Here is a 22,189-nt window from a genome sequence, read left to right on the forward strand (position 1 = left end):
TGGGCTGAGGTGCAGCGAGGCCCTGCCAGTTGTCCACATTCCCTGGGGCTGCGTTACCCACTGAAACTCTTCCTCAGGCCCTGAGGGGCCCCGCTGGGTGTTAAATCTTCTACAGGGTTAGTTCTGAAACGCTGGATGAATAAACGAGCGCTGGAAAAACAACCGATCCAGGCCAGGAAAAGCAGAGGGAGGCCTTGGCATGAGAGTGGAATTGATCTCTGTGCAGACCAGAGCGAGGAGCCCTGAGGAGCTCTGTGCAGGAGGAGGGGGCACACTCCTGCCCTACCACTCACACCCCCCGGTGCCCTTACGGGAAGGTCTCCCAGAGCAAACACGGAGTGTCCAGCACACGACGGTGCCGTGGCCCTGCCGGACAGCAGCAGGGAGACTCTGAGCTATGAGAGAAGACTGGGGCATGGTCCAAGTCTGGGAGATGGTGTGGGGTTGACTATGGCATGGGATGAGAGCCTGGGCATGGAGAGGCAAAGCAGTGACGAGATGGTAGCGCAGGACAGAGGCACGGCTGCCGCCACCCTCCCGCCTCTGCCCCGTGCCGCGGGGAAGGAGCACAGCTCTGTGTCCCGTCCCAGGGAGCCAAGGTGCGCCGGCCCCACGTGTGATGCCAGAACCTCCCCTCCCCTGGCACCAGCCCCCGCCAGCCAGCTCCCCGGCCGGGCCGTGCCGCAGCCCCCGCGCTCACCTGCTTGTGCATGGTGCGCTGCTTCATCTCGGGGCTGTCGCCCTTGGAGGAGGAGGACTGCTGCCGGAGGCGGGCTCCGCTGCCGGGCCAGTCGGGCGAGGAGGACAGCACGGTGCCGGAGGCGGGCCGCGGGTACTGGGCGCCGGCGAGCAGCGAGGGCGGCGTGCGGCCGCGGGCCGCGGGTGGCGGCGGGGGCGGCGGCTGGTCGATGCGGCGCTGCGGGCCCGCGCTGTTCTGCCGCGGCACCGCGGGCTGCCCGCCCTTCTCCGACAGCGAGAGCTGCCGGCGCGCCAGCTCCCCTGTCCGGCGGGCGAAGTCCTCGGCGGCGGGCGCGCCGAAGCCCAGCTTGCCGGCCGCCGGCTCGTCGCTGTTGCTGTGCGAGCTGAGCGAGCTGTGGCACTCGGAGCCCGAGTCGGCCAGGCCGCGGGGGGACAGCGGCAGCCCGGCCGCCATCTGGTACACGGGGTTCTGGAAGGACAGAGGCGCCAGGAGCTGGGGCCGGCCCGGCGCGCTCTCGCCGCTCGGCGTGGTGGGCGTCTGGCCCACCCTGCGCACCGTGGCCGCGGCCGCCACGCCGCTCTGAGTCCGTGCGGCCCACGCGCCCTGCGGCTGCCCCAGGGACGGCTGACTGTCACTGAGGGGCTCGGCCACGCCGGGCAGCGCGCCGGCCCCGCCGTCCAGGAGCCGATTGTCCTGCAAGTCCACCATGGACAAACTCTTGCTGCCATTAGACATCTGCACGTCGGGCTCATTGGCCTCTGAGTAACTGGAGCTTCGGGCGGGCGAGGGCTGGGCCCCGGCAGACCTTGTGACAAAAAACAAGTCCTTGTTTTCGGGGGTTGGAGATGGTAACCGTGTGAAATCTATCAGACTGCGGGGAAGGCCGTGAGCAGGGAAGAGGAGAGGAAACAAAACAAAAGAGAAGAGTTGTGAATGCTGCACCGGAGCAGGAGAACGCAATCACTCACCGTCGGCACGGCCCAGCGGCGTGGGGCAGGGGCAGGGGAGGGACAGGGGCGTGAGGAGGAGCCCGGGTCAGCCCCACGCTGCAGGAGCGAGGGGCAGCGGCGTGGGGCCGGCGCTGGGCTGCACGGGAGCCACCGCTGGCAGGGCTCTGCTGCCCGGCTGGCCCTGCTCTCGCCCTGGCAGCAGGGAGCACCCTTTCTGTGGCTGCAGCCACACCACTCCCGCGTGCCCTGCTCTGCAGTGACCTGAGAGCACAGCGGCGTGGAACACCACAGCGGCCTGAGCCACACGAGGCTTCCACGGGGCTGGAAGAGCTCTGGGAGCAGAGCTAAAAGCTTAGCAACTGGAGGTTACCCACCCGTTCCTCCTGCTGGAACACAGTCATGCAATATTGATTTCTTGGAGATAGGAAGAAAGAGCTTTGCAGCAGCTTAATGTGAATACACCACTGATCAAAGATGGTGCACTGTAAGCAAGTATTTGGGTGAAAGCACATTGTCAGAGATCTTCCACAGCCTTAGATTTAAGTAATTGTAGCTCACGCTGGGAAACGTTAGAGATGAAAGCTCTGATTGCAGCAAGTCCAGCACCATTGTTGCCTTGCATTTCTAATTAAACTGCTGAATATCACGGAGCTTCCACTTGCAAACTATTTTACTAGCACACTTGTGTGGGCTCCATTTCATTTTCCACACACAGAAACAAGACAGATCTGCAACTGAGTCATCCTGCCCACTAAGGAAACTCCTGACATCTCTAGGCCAGAAGGTGTGCCAGGTGCCCATGCCTGTGAGTCACTGCTCGTCACTAAAGACAACCAGTATTATACAGACTGGACAGAGGAGACTGGAGTTCATTGCTGGGCCTCTTCAGCTTGGCACCTGGTATAGAAATGTCTCTGATCTCTGACTCCAGCACACTATGTCTTACACAGCTGGATGAGGCCAGTCCTGCAGATCTCACAGTCAGAGACCAAACTCCATGGCTGTACCCATCCCCTCGAGGTCTGCACAAACAAGCCCTCAGAGGAGGAACATTTTCCTTCTGCAGCCACAGCTCAATAGCTGAGACCAGATCTGCCAAGTTCTCCATTTCCCAGACCTCCTCCCCAGCTCTGGAGCCGTGTGCTTGCACTACCACCCACTGCTTTGTCTGGAGCTGAACTACAGCCAGTATCAGCTCTGCCCCTGGAAAGCCCAGCCAAGGCACCAGGCGGCTCCCCGCTACACCCCGTCCTGCAAGCGCTCTGCTGCTGGCTGGTGATGTTATCCATCAGTCTCCCTGCTCCGTGGCCAGGCCACCCTTTATGCTCTTACCCAGATAAGTCATTCTCTATGACCATTTTCTGCAGCCCTGCAGAGATGCTGTTGCCAGTGCTGGGTGTGGAGGCAGCGTGCTCGGCCATGACCGAGACCTGCACACAGGCCGGGTTACTGAGCGCCGAGTTGACGTCCCTCAGGATCCGAGGCAGAGGCCCCAGTTTGGTTGCAGTGCCCTGGGCAGAAAAGAGAGCAGAATTACCACCACCATCTTGTATTTTTGCTAGAGAACTGTGAGCTCTGCCAGTTGCTGGCCAGTCTCTTCAGTCAATCCCATTAACAACGTTCATTTTCTCCATCATTTACCCCCAGAGCTGAGGCTACGGCATGTCCCAGAACATATGGCTTTGGAAACCATTTGCTGCTGTGGGGCAGAGGAACCAAGTGTGATTAACAGAGTCCAGATACAGAAGAAGACAGCTACAGCCAAGCATGGCCTGGGTCTCTTGACAAAAATCCTTTTAATTAAACAGAAACCTTTAGAATCTGCTGGGATGGACAAAATGCTGGTGTTGGGCAGCTCTGCCTTCTCATCCCACCTGCCCCTCCATCCTCACCCCCCAGTAACAGTGGAGGAGGGAAAGAGCTACAGTCACCTGCCCCAAAGGAGGATGTAAAGGATGAGCTACTTCTGCAGCACATGCAAAGGCTGGGGATGTGCTAAGGGTCAGTAACAGCTGTGCTGCACGTGGATGCAGTGAATGGAGTGGGATCTGCTGGATAAGGGGGGAGGGATGTGCACACCCCCAGCACTGGCCCACTGTGCTTCCCCAAAGTCCCTGCACCCCCCTGGTACCTGCTCCAGTTGAGAAATGACTTCCCAGAGGAGCGAGTGCAACGTGGACAGCTCCCGGCCCAGGTCAATGTAGCCTTCAAAGCCAGCTGTGTTTGAGATGGTTTCAGGATTGGAAATCTCCAGGAGAAATCTCTGCATGTTAGTCCATTCATGTTCCAGGAACTGATTCATAAAGGACATGTATTCTTCTTTGCTGCCAAACCTATCAAGACAGCAAGAGGAATTTCAGCTAAACCCTGTAAGCAAAGTGCAGAGCACAGGCAGGTGAGAATGCCAGAGCCTTCCTCTGGCATCTGAACCCTCCAAAGCCTTTGGGATCTCTGGGCTGCTAGCAGGCACCTCACTGACCATGGAACCAGAATGAACTCCAGTCTAATTCAGCTCAGTCCTTGTCAGCATGGGATCTCTGCAGAGGGAACGAAGGTGAAAGCAGGAGAAGCAAAGGAGTTCTCAGTAATGGAGTGTATCCTCCACAGTCTCCAGGAACAGGAACTGTCACTGGAAATAAACCCTGACACCAAGCACCACCAGCTGACTGCAGCCCAGTGAACGATGGTGCCAGGAATCCTGGCTGACTCCAGCCACACTGGCTGCTGCTGCCCTGGCACAACCGCCCTGGGCATCACCCTCGGAGCCACACTGGCTGCTGGGCCAGCCTGCTTGTCCCAGGGCTGCCTGCAACCTCCCTCTGCCCTCCAAGCACTCCCCACAGGCTTTGCTCTCAGCTAAATGTCTGTCTTAGAGCACAACAGGGAGGGCCTCGTGGTTCAACGGCACCAGCAGCAGCCGGTGCTGTGCCAGTGCCAGGGCTCTGTGAGGCAAAGCTTGGCCATGTGCCATCTGCAGGACAGCTCAGCTCCATCCCTGTGCCTTGACTAACGCCAGCTTAGTTAAACAGTCCTTCCTGCAAAATGCTGAAGGTCTGAAAACCACCCAGGCAGGGACTGGTGAGGAAGACAACTTCTGTCGTATGGTGTAACACACTTGTGTGTCTGCACGTGTGTCCCTGCACTCCTGACTGCCAGTTGTGTCCTAAGCTGTTTCCAAATCTAAGAAGCTTTAGACAGAAACTGTCCATTCATGTTTTGGAAAGCTCATCACTTTGTTATCAGGGCTCAGGCTAAGGAGCTCAGAGCTGCAGCCAGGGGAAGGACTCTTCCAAAGCTCTCGCTTTGTTTGCATCAAACCAATGGGCTTAGTTAGACACTGACAGTGTCCCCGTTCCCTTTCTGTACCTCCCCAGTTCAGACCACTGCATTTTAATAGCAGAGAAGGTCCCAGAGCTCAGTGGAGGGAAAGAGCCGCTCCTGAGCTGAGCACACTGCTGCTGGTGGGTCCTGGTCCGATGGGAGGATGATATGTTACGGACAAAGCCCCGTGGTCAAACCAGCCTGTTCCCCTGCTCAGGAAACATCCCCTGCTCTGGAAACCGAGCTGACAGCGAGCAGAGGGATCCCACGGGGACGTGGGGCAAAGCCAACGGGACACAGATGGGCCCTTTGCAGCGGGGGAAGGAGCGGCCAGTGCCACGGCCGCTGCTCTGCCCACCCCCCGTCCGGCCCCGCTCACTTGGCGAAGTTGGCGAGGTTCTGGGTGACCTTGGCGATGAGCGTGAGCGTGCGCGCCGTGCGGTCGTCCGGGTACTCCTGCAGGAGGCTGAAGAGCGACGGGGACATGATGGCGGGGCAGAGGAAGCGCAGGAACAGCGAGGCGCTGATGAGCCGCTCGCTGATGTCCGGCCGGCCCCGGTTGCTGCACTCTTGTCTCCACGAGGCAAAAACTTCTTTGAGCTCCCTCGGGAAGACGCTGAAACGACAGAAGGATGTGCAGGGATGGCAAGTTCAAGGCCAGAGCGTTCCAACTGCTCAGGCACCCAAGGGGAAAGTGGCTCCTGAAGGAACACAGCGCCGTGGGAGCCCCCCGGCACAACCACGGGCAGCACAGCTCGTGTGAGCAGGTTCTGGCACACAAGGACTACGACTTGAGCACCTGCATTAAATCCCACTGTGACTGCTACAGACTCAGAGCCACACTGGAGTTACTCCAGCCTTGTAAGTGCCCAGACCTCAGCCTGGCTTTCCTGGATGCCACAGTTCCCCCTGGGCCAGCTGCTTGCTGCAGCAGCCCTTGTCGCAGAGAACCTGCTGCCTGCCGCTCAGCCCGCCCCAGCTCCCACCTCATCCTGTTCCCAGCATGGTATTTGTCCAGCTGGATACTCCCAGCCCTGGGAGCGGGCTGGCACAGGCTCCCACTGCACTGCCCTTGCTCCCCTGGGATCTCTGCCCTGGCCAGCAACCACCGGCTCTGCTTCCAAACCAGAGCTGTTTATGGACAGAGCTGGATGGTACAAGAACAGGCTGAAGAAGGTCCAGGCTCCATTTTAGGCCACTGATGTCCTTAACAAACAGCCATTTCACAGGATTGTTTCCTGCTCGTGCTGCAGGGACTATCTGGGAGAAGCAAAGCAACGTCAGCTGGCTCCTCCCTGGCCTGTCCCCATCTCTGGAGGGACTGCCCTGCAGCTGGAGAAATCTATGGCAGCTTCATGGCCAGAGGCACCAGCCACTGTGCAGAGGCAGCAAGAACCAGGTAGGAGGCTCTGAAGCAGAGGAGCACTCACTGCTGCTCACTTCACCCGTCCCAACCGACTGCTCCTCGCCACAGCCGCAGAGTTCAGGAGCTGTGGGGCTCGTGTTCCCCCAGAGAGGCACATCCCCTGCAGCCCTTGTCCCAGCCTCCAGCCTGGGAGCTTTTACTTTCACACTTGTGAGCTTTCACTCTGTGCTTTATAAATAACATTAACCAGCGTCTTTGGCTGGATAAACCCTCCTCTGTTTCTGGCTTGATCCACACAATTGGACAAAGCCCTTTTACTTCATGGTATTTGCCCAGAAACAGGAGAATCCTTTAAGCAATTTAAGGGTTGACTGATCAGGACAGGTTGTACAGCTACTGGAAAGCAAACTCTTCAAAATGCATGTATGCCCTGGCTGCATAGAGCCTGTGAGCACTGCTCCCCACCACGGGCTGGGAGACCACCAGTGTGCCTGTGTAAGAGCAGACGGGACTCAGAGAGGCAGCTCTATGTGACAAACAGGCCCACAACTCATTACCCAACTTCCCAATAACGAGCTTCCACATTTCTGCTTACACTGAAACTTCCCAGATGTCCAAACTATGTCATAATTGTAACAATTTTCCGTTATTGTCAACCTTTCCTCTGACTCTCAGCAGATGAGCACACACACGCTGGCACTCCACTGAAAGCAAGATCATTAGCTGTCAGGATACCTCAGCCAATCCTAAATTAATCCCCAGCTCACCAGCCCAATTAATCCCCAAGAACCTCTCAGCACAAAGGGGGAACCACTGAGAGCAGCAGCTCAGCTGCTCCAGCTTTCCTTGGGAAGGCAGGACTGGAGTAACCATCTTCCTGAGCGTTCCTGACCTTCCTCAGGTCACTTCTGCTGCCTGTTTGCAGAGTGGCCTTTTAGTGCTGCTTTGGGTAGTTTTAGGAAGACATCAATCCAAACAATCACAAAGCACTGGTGACTAAAGGCAGCGAGTTCTTCCTGGGAAAGCAGCTAAATGCTGTTACCAAATACTTCCTGCCTCCAGTATCATCCTCAGTCCATGTTTTGCAGCAACAATGTTTGCATGAATGAAAACTAAGCCCAGACTTGGAAGCAGGAAGACCTCAAATCCATCAGTAGGACAGAAATGATCATTCTCTCACATGATCAGGGCAAGAGTCTCTGAGCACATCAGCAAGAGCAGAAAGTATTTGTCTTTCTCCAGGAGTCACAAGCCCATGTTTTATCCCTTTCAGGTCACCTTTGCAGGCAGCATCTGTGACAGACCCGTGGACTCCTGGCTCCCAGGCCCCAGAGCTCAGCACAGCCTGACAGCCACCTCCACAATGTACCTTACTCCAACCAATTCTGCATCTTTGGGTCTGTCCCAACGAGTTTCAAGAAGCTTTTCCCCCAGAACAAACAACTGGGAAATGCCTCCAACTGCATACCAGGCCTTGGGCCAAAGAGGCAATGGGCTCCCCATCTCTGCCTCCACAAGCACCCTGGGGCAGGGGTGCTGGGAGAGTGAGGGGTTAACCCAGAGGAATGCAAGATATGAGCCAAGCAGCAGCCCAGGAGCAACAGCAGCATCCTCCCTGCTCCAGCACTCTGCCACAAGGGAACATCTGCCTCAATAAAAGCTCTCTGTGATGGGGAAAAAGTTCTTCCCAACACTGAACACAGCCCTCGAGCTGCAGCCAGGGCCCAGGGACAACCCCTACCCTGCCCCTGCTGCCACACCAGTGCTGACAGGAGCCAGGATGCCCATGGCCTTCTTGCCCACCCAGGCATGCTGCTGGCTCCTGTTCAGTTGCTGTCAATTATCTCCCTTGAAAGCTCTCTGACAAGCTGCCCTCAGTGCAGCTAAGGGCCAGGTCCCAGCAGCCTGGAGCTGCAGTGCTGTCACTGCTGTCACCCGTGTCGCTGAGGGCACAGAGGGGCCACACTCACAGATACCAACCAGTAGGAGTTGATGATTTTGCAGAAGGCCAGCTCACAGCACATCTTCAGGTTGCTCTGATGTTCAGGAAGGTCTGAAGATGAACACTTACTGGGATCCACCTCACAATTTTCATCTGATTCATACAGTGCCTTGATAAACTCCCCTGTAAAACACACAGTCAGTGATGGGAGATGTGAGAGAGGCAGCCTTCAAGCAATTGTGTCTGTAAGCCCCCTGCCAGAGCCCTACTCCCCATCCCACAGACACCAGGTATCAGGGCAGGTGCTGGGGGCTCCTGAGATGCCCCAGACAGCTCTCAGGATCTCCAAGCAGACCCAGAGGCATCTGACACTGCCCTGGCAGCTTACAAACCACCAGAGCACACCCCACAGAAAGGCACCCAGACTCCTGACAGCACACTGCACCCCTCTTCCCCAGCTGGCAGCTCAGACTCTGTGGCTATGAGCTATTGCACCAGAGCTCTGTTGCCAAAACACTCGCTTCCCCAGCCTGCCCTGACCCCCCTTACACCAGTTCCAGAGATGCTCCCCTGGGCTAATCCAGTAGGAAGGATGCTGGCAAGATCTGTAATTACTTGTAGGACAGCCTGCTCCTGCAGACTGTGCCCTGGTGCTGACAAGCCAGGGTGATTCACAGGAGAGAGAGGTAATTAAAGGAAAGAAACAATTTACTTGGTTTATTCTGAGCTGAACATCACACAAAATGAAATTACAGTATCCCTGCCTTTCCCTGCACTCCTGTTTGCTGCCTGGCTGCAGAGCCTCAGGCTGGGGCCAGCTCCTGCTCCCCATGCCACCCTTCACCCCGGGCACAGAGCCCTGCACCCAGGCCAAGGGAGCTTCCTGCCAGTGCCAGAGGTGGGATGGGGGTTTGTCCATCCCAGTAAGCACACAGCAGTGACTGGGGAGACCAGGGGATGGGGTAACAGGGATCAAGAGGCAGTGTTCAGCTAGAGCTCTGCTGGCAAGCTTTGCTTCAGTTTTCTTCTAATACCAGTTGGTTTGCTCATCTCCTAACTCCTGACCACCTTGGACTTTCCCATCCTGCTGGGTTTTGCCCACTCTTGCCAAACCTGACTTTAATTCCTTACCAGAGAGCCTCCCCCATGTATTTGCAGCTCTGCCAGGGTGCTCTGAAGCCTCCCTGCTCACCTGCAGCTGCTGCCTGCTGTGATTATCCAGCCCTGCTCCTTGCCTGTGCTTCATGGTTTAAAGGGAAGTGCTCTGCTGTATTGTGTTACTTTGTGACACTCAGATGAATCATTTCACTGATAAAAGGTCTACACAGAGTGCCCCCAACAGCCAGCAAGGACTGCAGGCTCCTCCTGTGCTGGATGGAGCTGGGCTTGGCAGCATTAGCATGGAGCCCTGAAAGGGGGATATTTCAGCACTCCCTGTCTTGATTAATCTCCTGCCTTCTTAGAAATTTTATGAGGTAATTTACTTACAGGCTTGCCTTCAACCAGAAAGCATAACAAGGCAGAAATAAATACTATTCCTTCTCCTGTCTGCTGGTTTGAATTTGCCCAGCAATCTCCCCCTTCCTCAGCATTATTATTAGCTCACTATTTACGCTTCCCTGCTCCTTGCTACAATTACACAAATCCACTAGTAGGAACCCAAGATACTGACAAATTAACACCTCAATGGAAACTCTGCTCATTCTATTGCCAGGACATGGATCCCATCTCTCTGCCTTCGGCTGAGGTTCAGACACAACACTTGGAAGGCAGCCTCAGCCCGTGCTCGTGCCCACGGCAGCTCCTTCCTGACCTGCCCAGAAGCACAAGCTCTAATTATTTTCATTTGCATCAAGAGAAATACTTTTGGAGCCATAAAAATAGCCAGCACTTCAATAAAAACCCCCAACCCAGCAGGAGGGTTCCCAGCACGACCTGAGAGGCAACTGTCATCACCGTGACTCGGGAGACAGCGTCTGACTGCGCCGCGCCGCGAGGAGCCGGGGCAGCGTCTCTGCAGGGCTGTGCAAAGGGAAGGGCTCACTCAGCCTCCTGACAGCGCCAGCAACGAGACACACGGCTTGGCAGGCAGCATAATGCCTTCAAATATCACTGTGTTATCTCCTCTGAAAGCAGGCTGAAGCACTGACTCGGCAGCGACTTTCACCTGGGGCAGAGCTGCCTGTGGCCACGGCTGTGCCCGGCCCTCCAGCCGCTCAGCACAACGAGCACCAGGGCTCAGGGACGGTCACCACCCCGCAGAGCACCCCGTGGCTTGGCCAAGGACCCGTCTGGGCAAGACTTGCCAACGCTCTGTACGTACCTAAGGCATCTTGCAAGTATTTCTGCCCCACCAGCTTCAGGTATTCCTCGATTGCTTTGGTGGCCAGTGTGTTCTCCCTGAAAATGAGATGCTCATTCTCACCACAGCGATCAACTTCAGACATCATCAGGTCAGTCAAGAAATCCTGGAAAGCAAAGCCCATGGTGGGTCACCATGCACTGACACACACTGCAGCAGCCTCCCCTTCTCCAGACAGGTGTCACCTTGGTAAGACACGAGAGGGAGCGGAGGTGCTGCGGCTGACCCCGTGTGCACACGCTGCTCTACTACCAGCCTCCTGCTTCTCCAGCCTCACACAGACACCAGCAGAAGGAAATCTCTGGAGAGTCACAACTTTGGCACCCCCCCAAAAATGATTGATTCCAGACCTGTGCCACATTTGCCTCTCCATCAGTGCTGGACTTCAGCTGGGCCTCACTTCAGCCTCACATTTCCCGTGTGAAACGTTGCCCTTGCTGCTCCATGTAGCTGCATTTGGTGTCTGACTGCCCTGGCTGCCACACAGGCACACTGAGGTGTCATGTCCCACAGTTGGTGGCTGAGAATCAAGCCTGTAATAGGCATCAAGAAGCCCAAATGTCCTATTTCCTTGGTACTCATGGAAATAAGCAGCAGTGCTAGGGCACATATTTTGGGCACACTTTTGGCCTGATGTGCACACAACCAAACACCAAACACTCAGATAATCCTCTGTGCTGCAGAGCAATGGCAGGGGTGAGCAGGGGCAGGCCACATGCTGACAGCTGCCCTGTGCTTCAGTCCAGACTACTGAACTGCAAATTCTAACAGAAAAAACAGCGCTCCAGAGCGAGCTCCACGTCTGCTCCAGCAGCCAGCATCGGCTGCTCACAGGGTCACGTAGCTCCCCGGGCACTCTGCTGGAAACCCAACGTGTGCTGCAATATTTAGTGTGCTGGAGCTGGTGGCAATGAAGGAGGAATGCCATGCAGTTTGCAATGCTGATGCATATTCAGCTTCTGTTCTCTGCACTGCTAATGGGAAAAGGAGCTCTGGGCCCCTGCCCAGCTCCTCGCTGTGCTGGGTGCTGACAGGGTCGACCTCCTCCCACCCAGCACCACTCACCTGCATGACAAAGGGGAGCAGGCTGCTGGCACCACCTAAATCACATGCATTAAACCTCTTGCTGTCTCCCCACGCAGGAGACAGAGAAATGTTGACATACAACAAGGGCACCTTTTTAAAACTGCCTCCCTCTAAAACAAAATCTGCCCAGTGATAACCTTTCACTACAAAACTCTCCTTCACTCATCACGACTGCACCACACACAGCTCGCTCCTGGCAGGGCCAGCAGGAGCACCCCAGAGCTGCCCTGCAGAGTCCCAGCTCCTGTCCTTGCTGTCCCCAAGCCAAGCACAGCTCCCAGAGCCCCCGAAGCATGTGGCCACAACCCAGGCTGCTCCAGCCCAGACTCAGCAGAGGGGACACCCAGCCCCGTCCCTGCCAGTGGATGGCTGGGAGATTTGCAACACAGGCACTCAGCTCCATTTCATTTTTCATATTAATGTCTCTGCACTGAAAGTTTAATCAAGGTTCAACCTGAAACCAATGGACCCAGAAATGTATTCCATAGGCCCTTCATTAATGTGCTTCTGTCCCAGACAAAGGTACATCTCCCATCTGACAAGAGGGGAGGACAGGGCAAGGCCAGCACCCCTGCAGCACCAGCCCCATCCCTCCCCACTTCCCACAGGTCTGGGACTGGCACTTCCATCGTTTCTTTAGCCAGCAGATCCCTTTCCTCAGATGCTGCTATATTTGCAATGCTCCAGCACCTGCAGAGGCAACAATCCCTGCTGGAAGCAAAGCACACACCCCCTCTCAATTTTCTCTCATTTTGCCCCTTTTATCAGTCAAGCTGGAATGAAACCTGAAACCCCTGCTCAAACCCCGTTAGCTGCTCTCTGGGTAACTCTATCACCTTTATCTTCCTGGGTCTCTCCCAGGGTACGTTTCAATTCCAAGCCACAGCTCAGGCTGACACAAGGTGCTGATTCTTAATTAGCAGCCACTGACCTTGGCTTTGCTTGATTCTCTTTCCTGTCACTTTCCCAACATACTAATTACCTCAGGAGCACTGAGTTTTACAGCTTCTCTTAGCCAAGTGTTTGCTTTCTCCCCCTCTCTGGCTGAGGGCTGGCTGCTGCGGGGCCGAGCTGCCAGCCCCAGCCTGGCGTGGAGCTGGGAGTGCTGAGCACTGCAAACCCTGGGGCTGAGCTTCAGCCAGCAATCATGTGAATTTTGATCATTTTAACTGATCTGCAGAACTCACTAAGAATTTCAAATGAGGCAGAATTCCACTGTGGGACTCAACACAAAGGCAGAAAAGAGCCTCCTGAAACCTCTGCTGCATTTGCTATCCCCTACAGAGCACCTGCAGCTTGGCAGCTGAGACAACAACCTCTTTTCTCCAAGGTGGAAAGGAAAGCTGCTGAAATCCCAAAGAGCTCCATTTCAAAGAATAATTTCAGTTGGAAAAGGCCTTTAAGCTGCTGCAGTCCCAGCCCTCCCCTCATCCTGCCCAGCCCAGCACTGACCCATGGCCTCAGCACCTCAGCCCCACGGCTTTGGGGTCCCTCCAGGGCTGGGCACTCCCCCAGCTCCCTGGGCAGCCTGGCACAGGGCTGACACCCCTCTCAGGGAAACAGTTCTGCCTCAGCTCCAGCCTCAGCCTCCCCTGGGGCAGCTTGAAGCAATTTCCTCTTGTCCTGTCACTCCTTACTTGGGAGAAGAGACTGACCCCCACCCCACTCCAGCCTCCTGTCAGGGAGTTGCAGAGTGCTCCTGTCTCCCCTCAGCCTCCTCTTCTTCAGTCTAAATAACCCCAGCTCCCCTGACCTTGTAGCTGAGCAGGGGGTGGAGGTGAGAGCCAGGACACGCAGCACATCCTCCAGGCCAGGGCTTCTGGCCATTCCCAGCAGGTCCAGTCTCTGTAGGCTGCAGAAGGCATCCAGCCAGGCCCCGAGGTGGATCAGGCATCAAAACACCCACGGCCGTGTCCTTGAGCGAGTTCCTCTGCAGAGGCTGCTCTGGGCAGCCCAGTGGGACTCTGCTGCAGGAAAAGAGCCTTGTCCAGGGGTCAGTTCCCATGACATCCTGCAACTTCTGTCCCAGGGCCATCTTCCAGATCCTGCCTGCTTTCCACACAAAAGAGCCACATCAGCTCTGGATCACACGCCTGGGATCTGCCTTAAGGCCGCCAGCAGCCACCGGGGACACACATGGAATGCAAATACTTGTGGAATCCCTCTGGGGGCCTCACTCACCCACATACAAGGCTCTGAATAAAATGCAATAACTAAAGCCAATAAAACTCCCTGTTTCTGAGCAGCAGAGATCAGCAGGGGGTTGTTTTCAGTTAGGGCCCTTGGCAATGGGAGAAAATAAGATGCTTTATTTCATTACGCTGGAGTCGAGAGGGAGAGGAAAAGGCCCCAGTCACAGTTCAGGGCTGTGGCAGCGCTCCTCAGGATTGCTCCTGTGTTTGGTTTAAGGACATTTGCTTGAGACTGGACACAGCTGAAGCTGTGCAACTTCAGTCACTGCACACATGCTGATAAAGAAGCACAACTGATACAGAAATCAACTCAGAGCATGGCAGCACAAGGCTGCACTGGTTCCCAGCACCCTCCAAAGAAGCCAGGCGTGAGCCCAGGGCAGCACGTGCTGTTCTGAGGCAGCTCCTGCAGGCCCCCAGAAATGCAGCTGGAGTTTCACTGCTGAACACACCCCTTGGGCTGCAGCCCATTCCTCCCAACCCCATCACTGACTGATGGGCAGACTGACTTTGAAACAGTAAGGTTCTCCACATCACAAGCCTGATTAATAGGATTGACTTAACCTTAAGAGGATTGAATTGATAAAGGTAATAAGATTACTGCTTATTTCAAAGACTAGTCCAGAGTCCAGCTGGGCTTTTATGCAAAGGTGAAAAACACCAGGGTTGGTAGGGCTGTAGGTTACAGGTGTCAGTGCTGCAGGGGCAGAGGAGGGCAGCACTCAGTGCTGAGCTGTGCAAGGAGAGAGGTTAAGGAGCAGAGAGAGAGGTTCTTTGTGAGGTAAATGATATGGCTGCTGCCAGTCTAATCTGCAGCTGAAGGTGTGCAGCATCCTTGTGCTGAGGTGAGGGAGCCCTGGCCCAGGCTGCCCAGGGAGGGTGTGGAGGCTCCTCAGGAGGCTTCCAAACCCACCTGGACATGTTCCTGTGCCCCCTGAGCGAGGGGAACCTGCTTTAGCAGGGGGTTGGGCTGGAGGAGCTCTGCAGGGCCCTTCCAACCCCCCTCATTCTGGGATTCTGTGCCTGCAGCCTTTCCCATGCAGATAAGAGAGAGGTCCTCCCTGAAAGGACTCACCAAGCACTGGTGCCACCAGTCTCCAAGCCCAGCAGCCTCCTGGGCTGTGCCAGGCCTCCTGCCTGAGCTGAGCAATCACTTTCAGTTAGCCCTGCACAGTATTTGCAGATCCTGCACTTTAGCTGGGGCTGCTGGTGCAGCTCTGACCAAACACCCTGCACCTCCAAGGAGGGAACCTGGGGAGCTTCCAGCAGACTCACACAGGAGCACTAAATACATCTCAGCTGAGGCAAATCTGTGTAGCATAAACAAATAGGGACCCATGTTTATTCTTCACTCCATTCACAACACCATAAATATTTATTTCAAGTGAGCAGCTGGTTAGTTACAGCTCTGTCTCATGCTGGGTTTGATCTACCAACCGTTTGGACACGAGAAGGTTCCTTAATGTATTTATGGTCATGAACTGAGCTCCAAAAGCTGTAAGACAGCCCTGAAACAAATCTAAGCATAGGAAACCTTCTGTAAGCATCAAAAGCCACAGCTGGGCTCCCTCTGGGAAGGATGCAGCCTGCCTGTCTGTAACCACATCACACGGGCCACGGTAATGGCAGAGCTGAGCACTCCCAAAACACCCAGGATGGCAACAGAGACACCACAAATTATGACTCTGTGTCATTCACCTGTGGGCTGTAAAACCCAGGAAAAAGAGTTCAGCATCTCTCCACACCCTTACAGGAAACATTTCATCAGTGCTCTCACTGGGAAGATGGAAGCAGGTGACAAATGAGATGCTGGGAGCCTGTGTCTCTATGTTTACCCACAAAACTGTCTCCCTCTCAGGGCAGAGATGCACCTCCAGCCCCTACTTGCCATAAAAAGAGACACTGAACAAGCACTTGCACTGAGAGAGCTGATTTAGTGCTGGATGTTTGTCAGACTTCCCGGTGGGCTGGGGAAGCTCCCTCAGCCAGACCATCTGCACTCTGAACTTTATCAAAACACTTTTCCCCCTCCTCTCCACCTATTTACCTTGATGGATCCTCTCCAAACCCTTGCCCAGCACTGCAGGGCTGGAGCTTTCCTCTTTCCCAGGCAGAGATGAAAGGAAGCATGGGCATTTACCCAGTGAGCACTCTCTGCTTTCATTCTCCACTGTCACATGGCTGCAAAGCCCAGGAAGAGCAAATTCAGGGAGCAAATTCAGCTACAGCTCTTGCCCTCCTTCTGCCTCCAGCTTTCCACGCTGTGCCTCTGTGGCAGGAAGGTCTCAGCAGTGCCTCTGGGTTTCAACAGCTTCAGAAAACATCCCCTGGCCCAGGGAGTGGGGAAGAGCTCAATACTGCAACGGAGCAAAGCGGGGTGTAAGGATCACCCGAGGGTGCTGGCTGGGCTGTGCAGCCCCTCCTCACACCTCCCCTGCCCCTCAACCCTCTTTGGTGGGCACATGTACCCCAAGGGCTGTGTCTCATTAAAGGATTAACACCGTATTTACAGCAAATCGCTTCAGGAAAATAGGGCCTGGAACAGTGTGAGAGCAATTAGCTGCTAAGGAATCTTCACAGATAATCTACCGGACACTTGTTCCTCAGCCCGACTCTAATTGCTGCTTTGGCATCAGCTACAGCAGCCAAGACCCACTAAAACACCCTTTATCAGCAAAATGAATTAGTAGTTGCTGATTGTCTGCAATCTGCAGGGCAGGGGAGAGCTCTGGAGAGGCTACTGGAAAGGCTCTTGGCAAGGCAGGAGGACAAGGAACACACTTCCCATCCAAGCTTCAGAGGGTCAGGGGAGGACAGGGGCCTGGAGGCAGCAGTGCCAGGGCACAGGGTGCCCAGTGCTGCTGGGTGGGCTGAGATCCTCACCCGGTGCCAGCTGGGACGTGGCTCCATTCTCCACAGCCTCCAGCTTCCTCCAGCACCACATCAGCTCTCCCAGCACCATCCCCATCCGTGGGGCACCTGGCTCTGCCCAGCTCTGAGCCTCATCTCACAACCCACTGTGCCCTGCGTCAGGCTGGGGGTGTTTTACCTTCCTGCTCTGCTTGTCCAGTTCCTCTGCAAAGGATGCACCATCCCATGCTCCAGTAACTCCTGGTGCTCTGACAGCTCCCCAAACCCCGTGCTAACACTGATGGCAGATGACAAGGGAAGCAGAAGCTGGATTTTAGGGGGAAATTCATCAAGCCTGTTTACTGTTTCCCTCATGTCGAGCCTCTGGGATCTCAAGCACTGATGCAGACACGTGTTTAGAAACACACTTACTCTCTCCAGAGCCTTTCCAGTACTGACAAGAAGAGGGATAAGGCAGGAGAGTGTCAATAGCTCATGGCCACACACACACATGACCCACAGTGACAGACACCGGGGTGATACTTGAAGCCTCTTGCACCAGAACCATGTAAGCCATGGACAGGGCCTTTCACGGCCATGTTACTCCACCAGAAGCCTGGCAGCAGTGCCATGGGAGCTGCAGTGAGTGCAGCACAGCCCCCAGAACGTGGTCCCTGCAGGAGACAAGGCTGTGCCCAGAAACCACAGGGTGAGAGAGCTGAAGCCCCAGCACAAGAGGCAAGAAGAGGGACACCTTTACTGCTCTCCTCATGCAACCACAGAGCGTTACTCCACATGCTGGGAATCACAAACCACTTTTGTCATCTCTGAGGGCAATGCAGCCAAAGAGACCAGGACTGTGCTCGTGTCCTGCGCTCCTGGGGTCTGACGAGGCTGCCTGGCATCAGGAGGGCTTTCACTGAGCTATTTTCTCTGCCTCTGCAATAGCAGGCCCACAGCCCTGCAATCCTCTCAGTGAGATTTACTTGCCTTGAACTAGATCAGGAGGCCAAGCCACTTCTCCGTTCGACAGATGGCAACTAAATCTAATCCACAAACCCTGCCACGGTGCCAGGCAGCACCGGCAGCTGCAGAGGAAGCAGAGCCATGGGAGTCCTGCTCAGGTGAGGAGTTCACATCTCCTCAGCACTGCAAGAGCTGTGGAAATCTTGCTGTTCCCCAGCTCCCCTCTCCAGAGGTCAGGGAAATGTTAACAGAACAAAACGTCGATGCTTTAACTCCTGCTCAGTGTCACACATCACAACCAGGAATAAATCCCAGCCACAGAAACATTTTGGTTGGAAAAGCCCTTGAAGCTGCTGCGGTCTCAGCCCTCCCCTCACCCTGCCCAGCCCAGCACTGACCCACGACCCTCAGCACCTCAGCTCCACGGCTTTGGGATCCCTCCAGGGCTGGGCACTCCCCCAGCTCCCTGGGCAGCCTGGCACAGGGGCTGACACCCCTCTCAGGGAAACAGTTCTGCCTCAGCTCCAATCTCACTTCCTCTTGTCCTGTCATTTACTCCTTGGGAGCACAGACCAACCCTCACCTCACTGCAACCTCCCATCAGGGAGCCGTAGAGTGCAGAGGCTGTGCCTCCTCCTGGCCTGCCTCTTCCCCAGACCTGGCAGGGGATTCCCAGGACATTCAGACACAGGGGTCCACAAAGACTGAACTTCCACCACTTGCAAGTCAACCAGCATCAATACTAAAGTCAGTACTGCCTGGGAGCACCCCAGCACTGCTGCCTCCCCTCACACCTCCCTTCCAAAAACATTAGGACAGATCTTGAAGACCAAGAGCTGCCCCAGAGACACGTGTGCCTGCAGGAGGACTTTGCTCTGAAGCTCTCAGGAGGCTGTGGCTCCGTTGGGCTCCTGCTGTGCTGGTGCACAGGGAGGGAGCGGAGCAGGGCACAGGCTGGGTGCCCACAGGAACACCCAGCACACACAGGCTGTTCAGCTTAAGCCACTTTGCCACATCTCATCCCTGACAACTGCAGCCTTGCTCACTTTCACATTTGAGCCTGTTCGTAAAGGAAGAGCCAGAGCCTCCAGAAGGAGAGAGAAATGACTCAGTGTCTTGTGGTGCCACCAACCTCTCTGCTAATTAAGCAATTCACAGTGCACATGCCACCAACTTGTTGGTAATTAAAAGCAAAATTAGAGCGTGTTAATGACAGCTGGGCCTGAAGCCCAACCCACGTGGTGACCTGCACAACCCTGTGCAGGACCCTGCTCCCACTGCTCCCTGCTGGCATGTGAAGGATGACACAGGGTCTTACCTTGGCCTTGCCTGTGCTCTGCAGGATGTGCACCAGCGCCGAGGCCATCTCCTCCTTGTTCTTGACGCTCAGCGAGGGCTCCAGCACCGAGCACAGCACCATGTAGTTGTTGGTGATGTACTCGGCAAACTCCTTGTACATCTCCATGGGAAGGATGCTCATGCTCTGGTAGCGCGACTTGATGCGGATCATGGGCCCTGGGGACTTGCCCTTGCCGGGGTTGGGGCTGACCACGGGGTACCACTTCTCCACAAACTGCCGGCCCGTGACGGAGCTGACGGCGATGTTCACCTGCCCAATGAAATTGGTCTTGTCCTTCTTTTTCTTCTTGTCAGTCTCTTTGTATAAGTGCACAGTAATGTTTTTGAGCGATGGGAGGTTATTAAACTCAAAGTGCTCCCCCCAAAACACATTATCAGTTTTCAATTTACAGGTAGTTCGTGCATAAAGAACATCGTCCAGGCATAACTCACACAAGTACTTCTTCTTAGCTGGCAGGTCCTTGGCTTCAATAATCCACAACTTTAACATATTCTCTACTCTTCTGCTGTTGTCCTGGAAAGAAAAGATGCAAAGAAAAAAGGAAAGTCAATACAGAACCCCATACAGCCAAGCACAACAAAACTGGAGATAGGAGTTAATTGTTTCTGAGGTGCTCAGCGAGCAGAGGCTTAATTACATTTCATTTTAAGGAAATACTGGCTCTCAAGAATTTGCACGATAACACCACTAATGGTAATTTCCCAAACATCACCATGCTCTCTGTGTCTGCTGCTCCAATTAATGGAAGGAAGATAAACCCCCTCCAAATCATAAAGGTACCATTTCCCACTCCCTGCCAAGAGGGCCTCAGAAGAAACCAAAAGAACTTCACCAATCACCAATGGCTTTTGCAAGACAGAAGCTATGTCACAGGTATCTCACAGCCACCTTCTCTCTGAGCACAGCTGCTCTGCAGCAGCACTGGAATACATTTACTGCAACGGGGCAACAATGAAGGGTTCTGAGCACACACCCAAGTATCACCTCATCCATGGCTGGAACACAACCTCCTCTGGCAGGGAAAGAGGCACTGACAAAACACCTCATGATATCTCAGGGCAGACGTCCAGGGCACCCAACACTGAGAGGAACAGCAGCGTGTGTTCCACAGGAGAACCACTCCAATTCAGAGACCACATTGGCCACTTGGATGTTTTTTAAACAAGAATGCAACCAAGGACAGTGTGGCCATCAACAGCTCCCCAGTGATGCTGACCTCATCCTGGGAGAGCATCCAGGGGCCTCTGTGGTAGTAAAGCACTTGCAGCTGAACCGCTGCTAGGGGCTCTGCAGTAACCTGTTTTGTCGAGAAGCCCCTCACTGAAACTGCAACCACAGCTCTCTGCGCTCAGCCTGGGCAGGAATGTTTCTGCTGAAGTCCACAATGGGCTACTGTAGGTTCAGGAAGTACACACAGGAACTACACAGAACACTGAATTCCTGACAGAAATATCAAGTCAGCTACTGAGAGCTTATTGTCTATGAACTCTAACAAAGGCTGAACACGAGCCTTCAGCTAACGGCATCTTTTGAGACCAGGGCACACCTCCAAGTGAATTTCCAGTGAACGTGGCATCTCAAAGCCACAGTGACCTGCCCAGCCCCAATTCACACTCCTGGGACTTTACTCACGTTAAGTGTGACCACACAAACCTCACACAGCTCCTTCAGATCATTAGTACCAGGCTGCTGCACTCAGAAAGCACTGGAATCACTGAACTCCACGTGCAGGAACACTTCTGCTGTTAGATGAAGTCCAGCTCTTCCCTCTGCTGCTTCCTCTGATATTGAAGGAAATCTTTTATATTGACATTTGGCACTGAGATGGGAACAACAGATCCCAACACAAAGGGCTTCTTCAGCAACCTGCCAGGCCTGACCTGGCTTGTAGGCAGTGATGTGGCTCCAGTGCCAGGACTGAACTCACAGGATCACATCATTTTTGTCTGCTCTGATCAGCAAAAAAAAGACTTGTTGATTGAGCTCATCAGCTGTGAAATCCTGCAGCTGATTAGTCCTGATCAACCTTTGTTAGCTAACTGCAGAGCAGAGAGGGAGAAGCAGCTGTGGGGTTTATTTTTGGATGTACTTAGTGGCCATCAAACCCCACGTTGGGTGTCCCTGCTCTCTAGTGAACAGCAGGATTTGTTTCTGTGGATCCCAGAGGGGATGAGATTGTCACCTCAACTGACTGGAGAAGGAAAACCACATCCCACTGCTGCCTCAGAGAGCTCACTGGGATGGACATCTGAGTGTTTCCCTCACTAAAGCAGCCACTGCAAATACTGCCAGAGTCAGGAACTGGGGGATGGGAACTCTTTAGACTATTTGGTCTTGTAACTTTGCTGGCAGCTACCTGACACCTGTCCCAGGGCTTCTGGAGGTGGAAAGTCCTGAGTGGCAAATAGCACCAGTGACAGAGCTAGACTGAAGATTCTTCAGGTCTGATCAATTCTTAGCAACAGCTGAAGCTGCATATGCTGAGCAAAGGAAGGAAGGAATAATCGGTGCTCGCCTGTAAATATAATTGTGGAAGAGAGCACTATGGAGAAAGGCTGACCCACAGTTACACTGACTCACTGAAATGACAATACATCCCCTGCTGCTACTATGAGCTGGGTTATAAAATGTAATAACGAGGAACTGAACTCTCACAGAGGCAATTCCTCAAAGCCACCGAGCCACCGAGCCACTACCTTATTTGGGTGCACGGCACGCCGCAGGTTTTCCATCCATTTATCTCGCTCTGCTGCAGAACGACACGAGAAGCACTTGCTTCCTGATGAAGTCGTCACCTACAGGGAAAGGAACAGGGTTATGCCTTGACCAGCACACTGCAGACTGTGGTTTGAGGGGAGAGGGGCACTCAGGAAAGATGCCAGAGGATTTTTTTAAGTCAACAGCTTTGGGTGAGCAGGAAGCAGCAGCCCCCAGGCAGGAGGCGAAGCAGGGACACGCTGTGTGCCACGGAAACAGCCATCAGAGCCAACCCCAGTCACAGGTTTCCACACCAGAAAACACTAGATAATGGGCCCCATGCATGCCACACTTTAAACCACCAAGTTCCACAACTGAGAGAGCAAAAATCCTCAGA

General features: G+C 54.6%; 1 protein-coding gene across 11 annotated transcripts in view; it reads right to left on the bottom strand.

Moving 5' to 3' along the window:
- Positions 1-22,189, bottom strand: part of DAB2IP (DAB2 interacting protein) — a 145,711-nt gene that overhangs the window by 12,297 nt on the left and 111,225 nt on the right. For 10 of the 11 annotated variants that reach the window (XR_009820068.1, XM_062011870.1, XM_062011867.1 and 7 more), the window contains 8 exons: positions 21,792-21,890; positions 19,054-19,608; positions 10,603-10,747; positions 8,318-8,462; positions 5,351-5,587; positions 3,782-3,983; positions 2,983-3,161; positions 701-1,571 (listed from right to left, as the gene is read on the bottom strand). Coding sequence is in view for 10 of the 11 variants with exons in the window: in XM_062011870.1 (XP_061867854.1) it covers positions 701-1,571; positions 2,983-3,161; positions 3,782-3,983; positions 5,351-5,587; positions 8,318-8,462; positions 10,603-10,747; positions 19,054-19,608; positions 21,792-21,890 (2,433 nt within the window). In the remaining variant the exon portion in view is untranslated. The remainder of the gene's footprint in view (positions 1-700; positions 1,572-2,982; positions 3,162-3,781; positions 3,984-5,350; positions 5,588-8,317; positions 8,463-10,602; positions 10,748-19,053; positions 19,609-21,791; positions 21,891-22,189) is intronic. The other variant, XM_062011869.1, reaches the window with a different exon arrangement.

Source organism: Colius striatus, chromosome 19 (genome assembly GCF_028858725.1).
Source record: "Colius striatus isolate bColStr4 chromosome 19, bColStr4.1.hap1, whole genome shotgun sequence".
NCBI classification, from domain to species: Eukaryota; Metazoa; Chordata; class Aves; order Coliiformes; family Coliidae; genus Colius; species Colius striatus.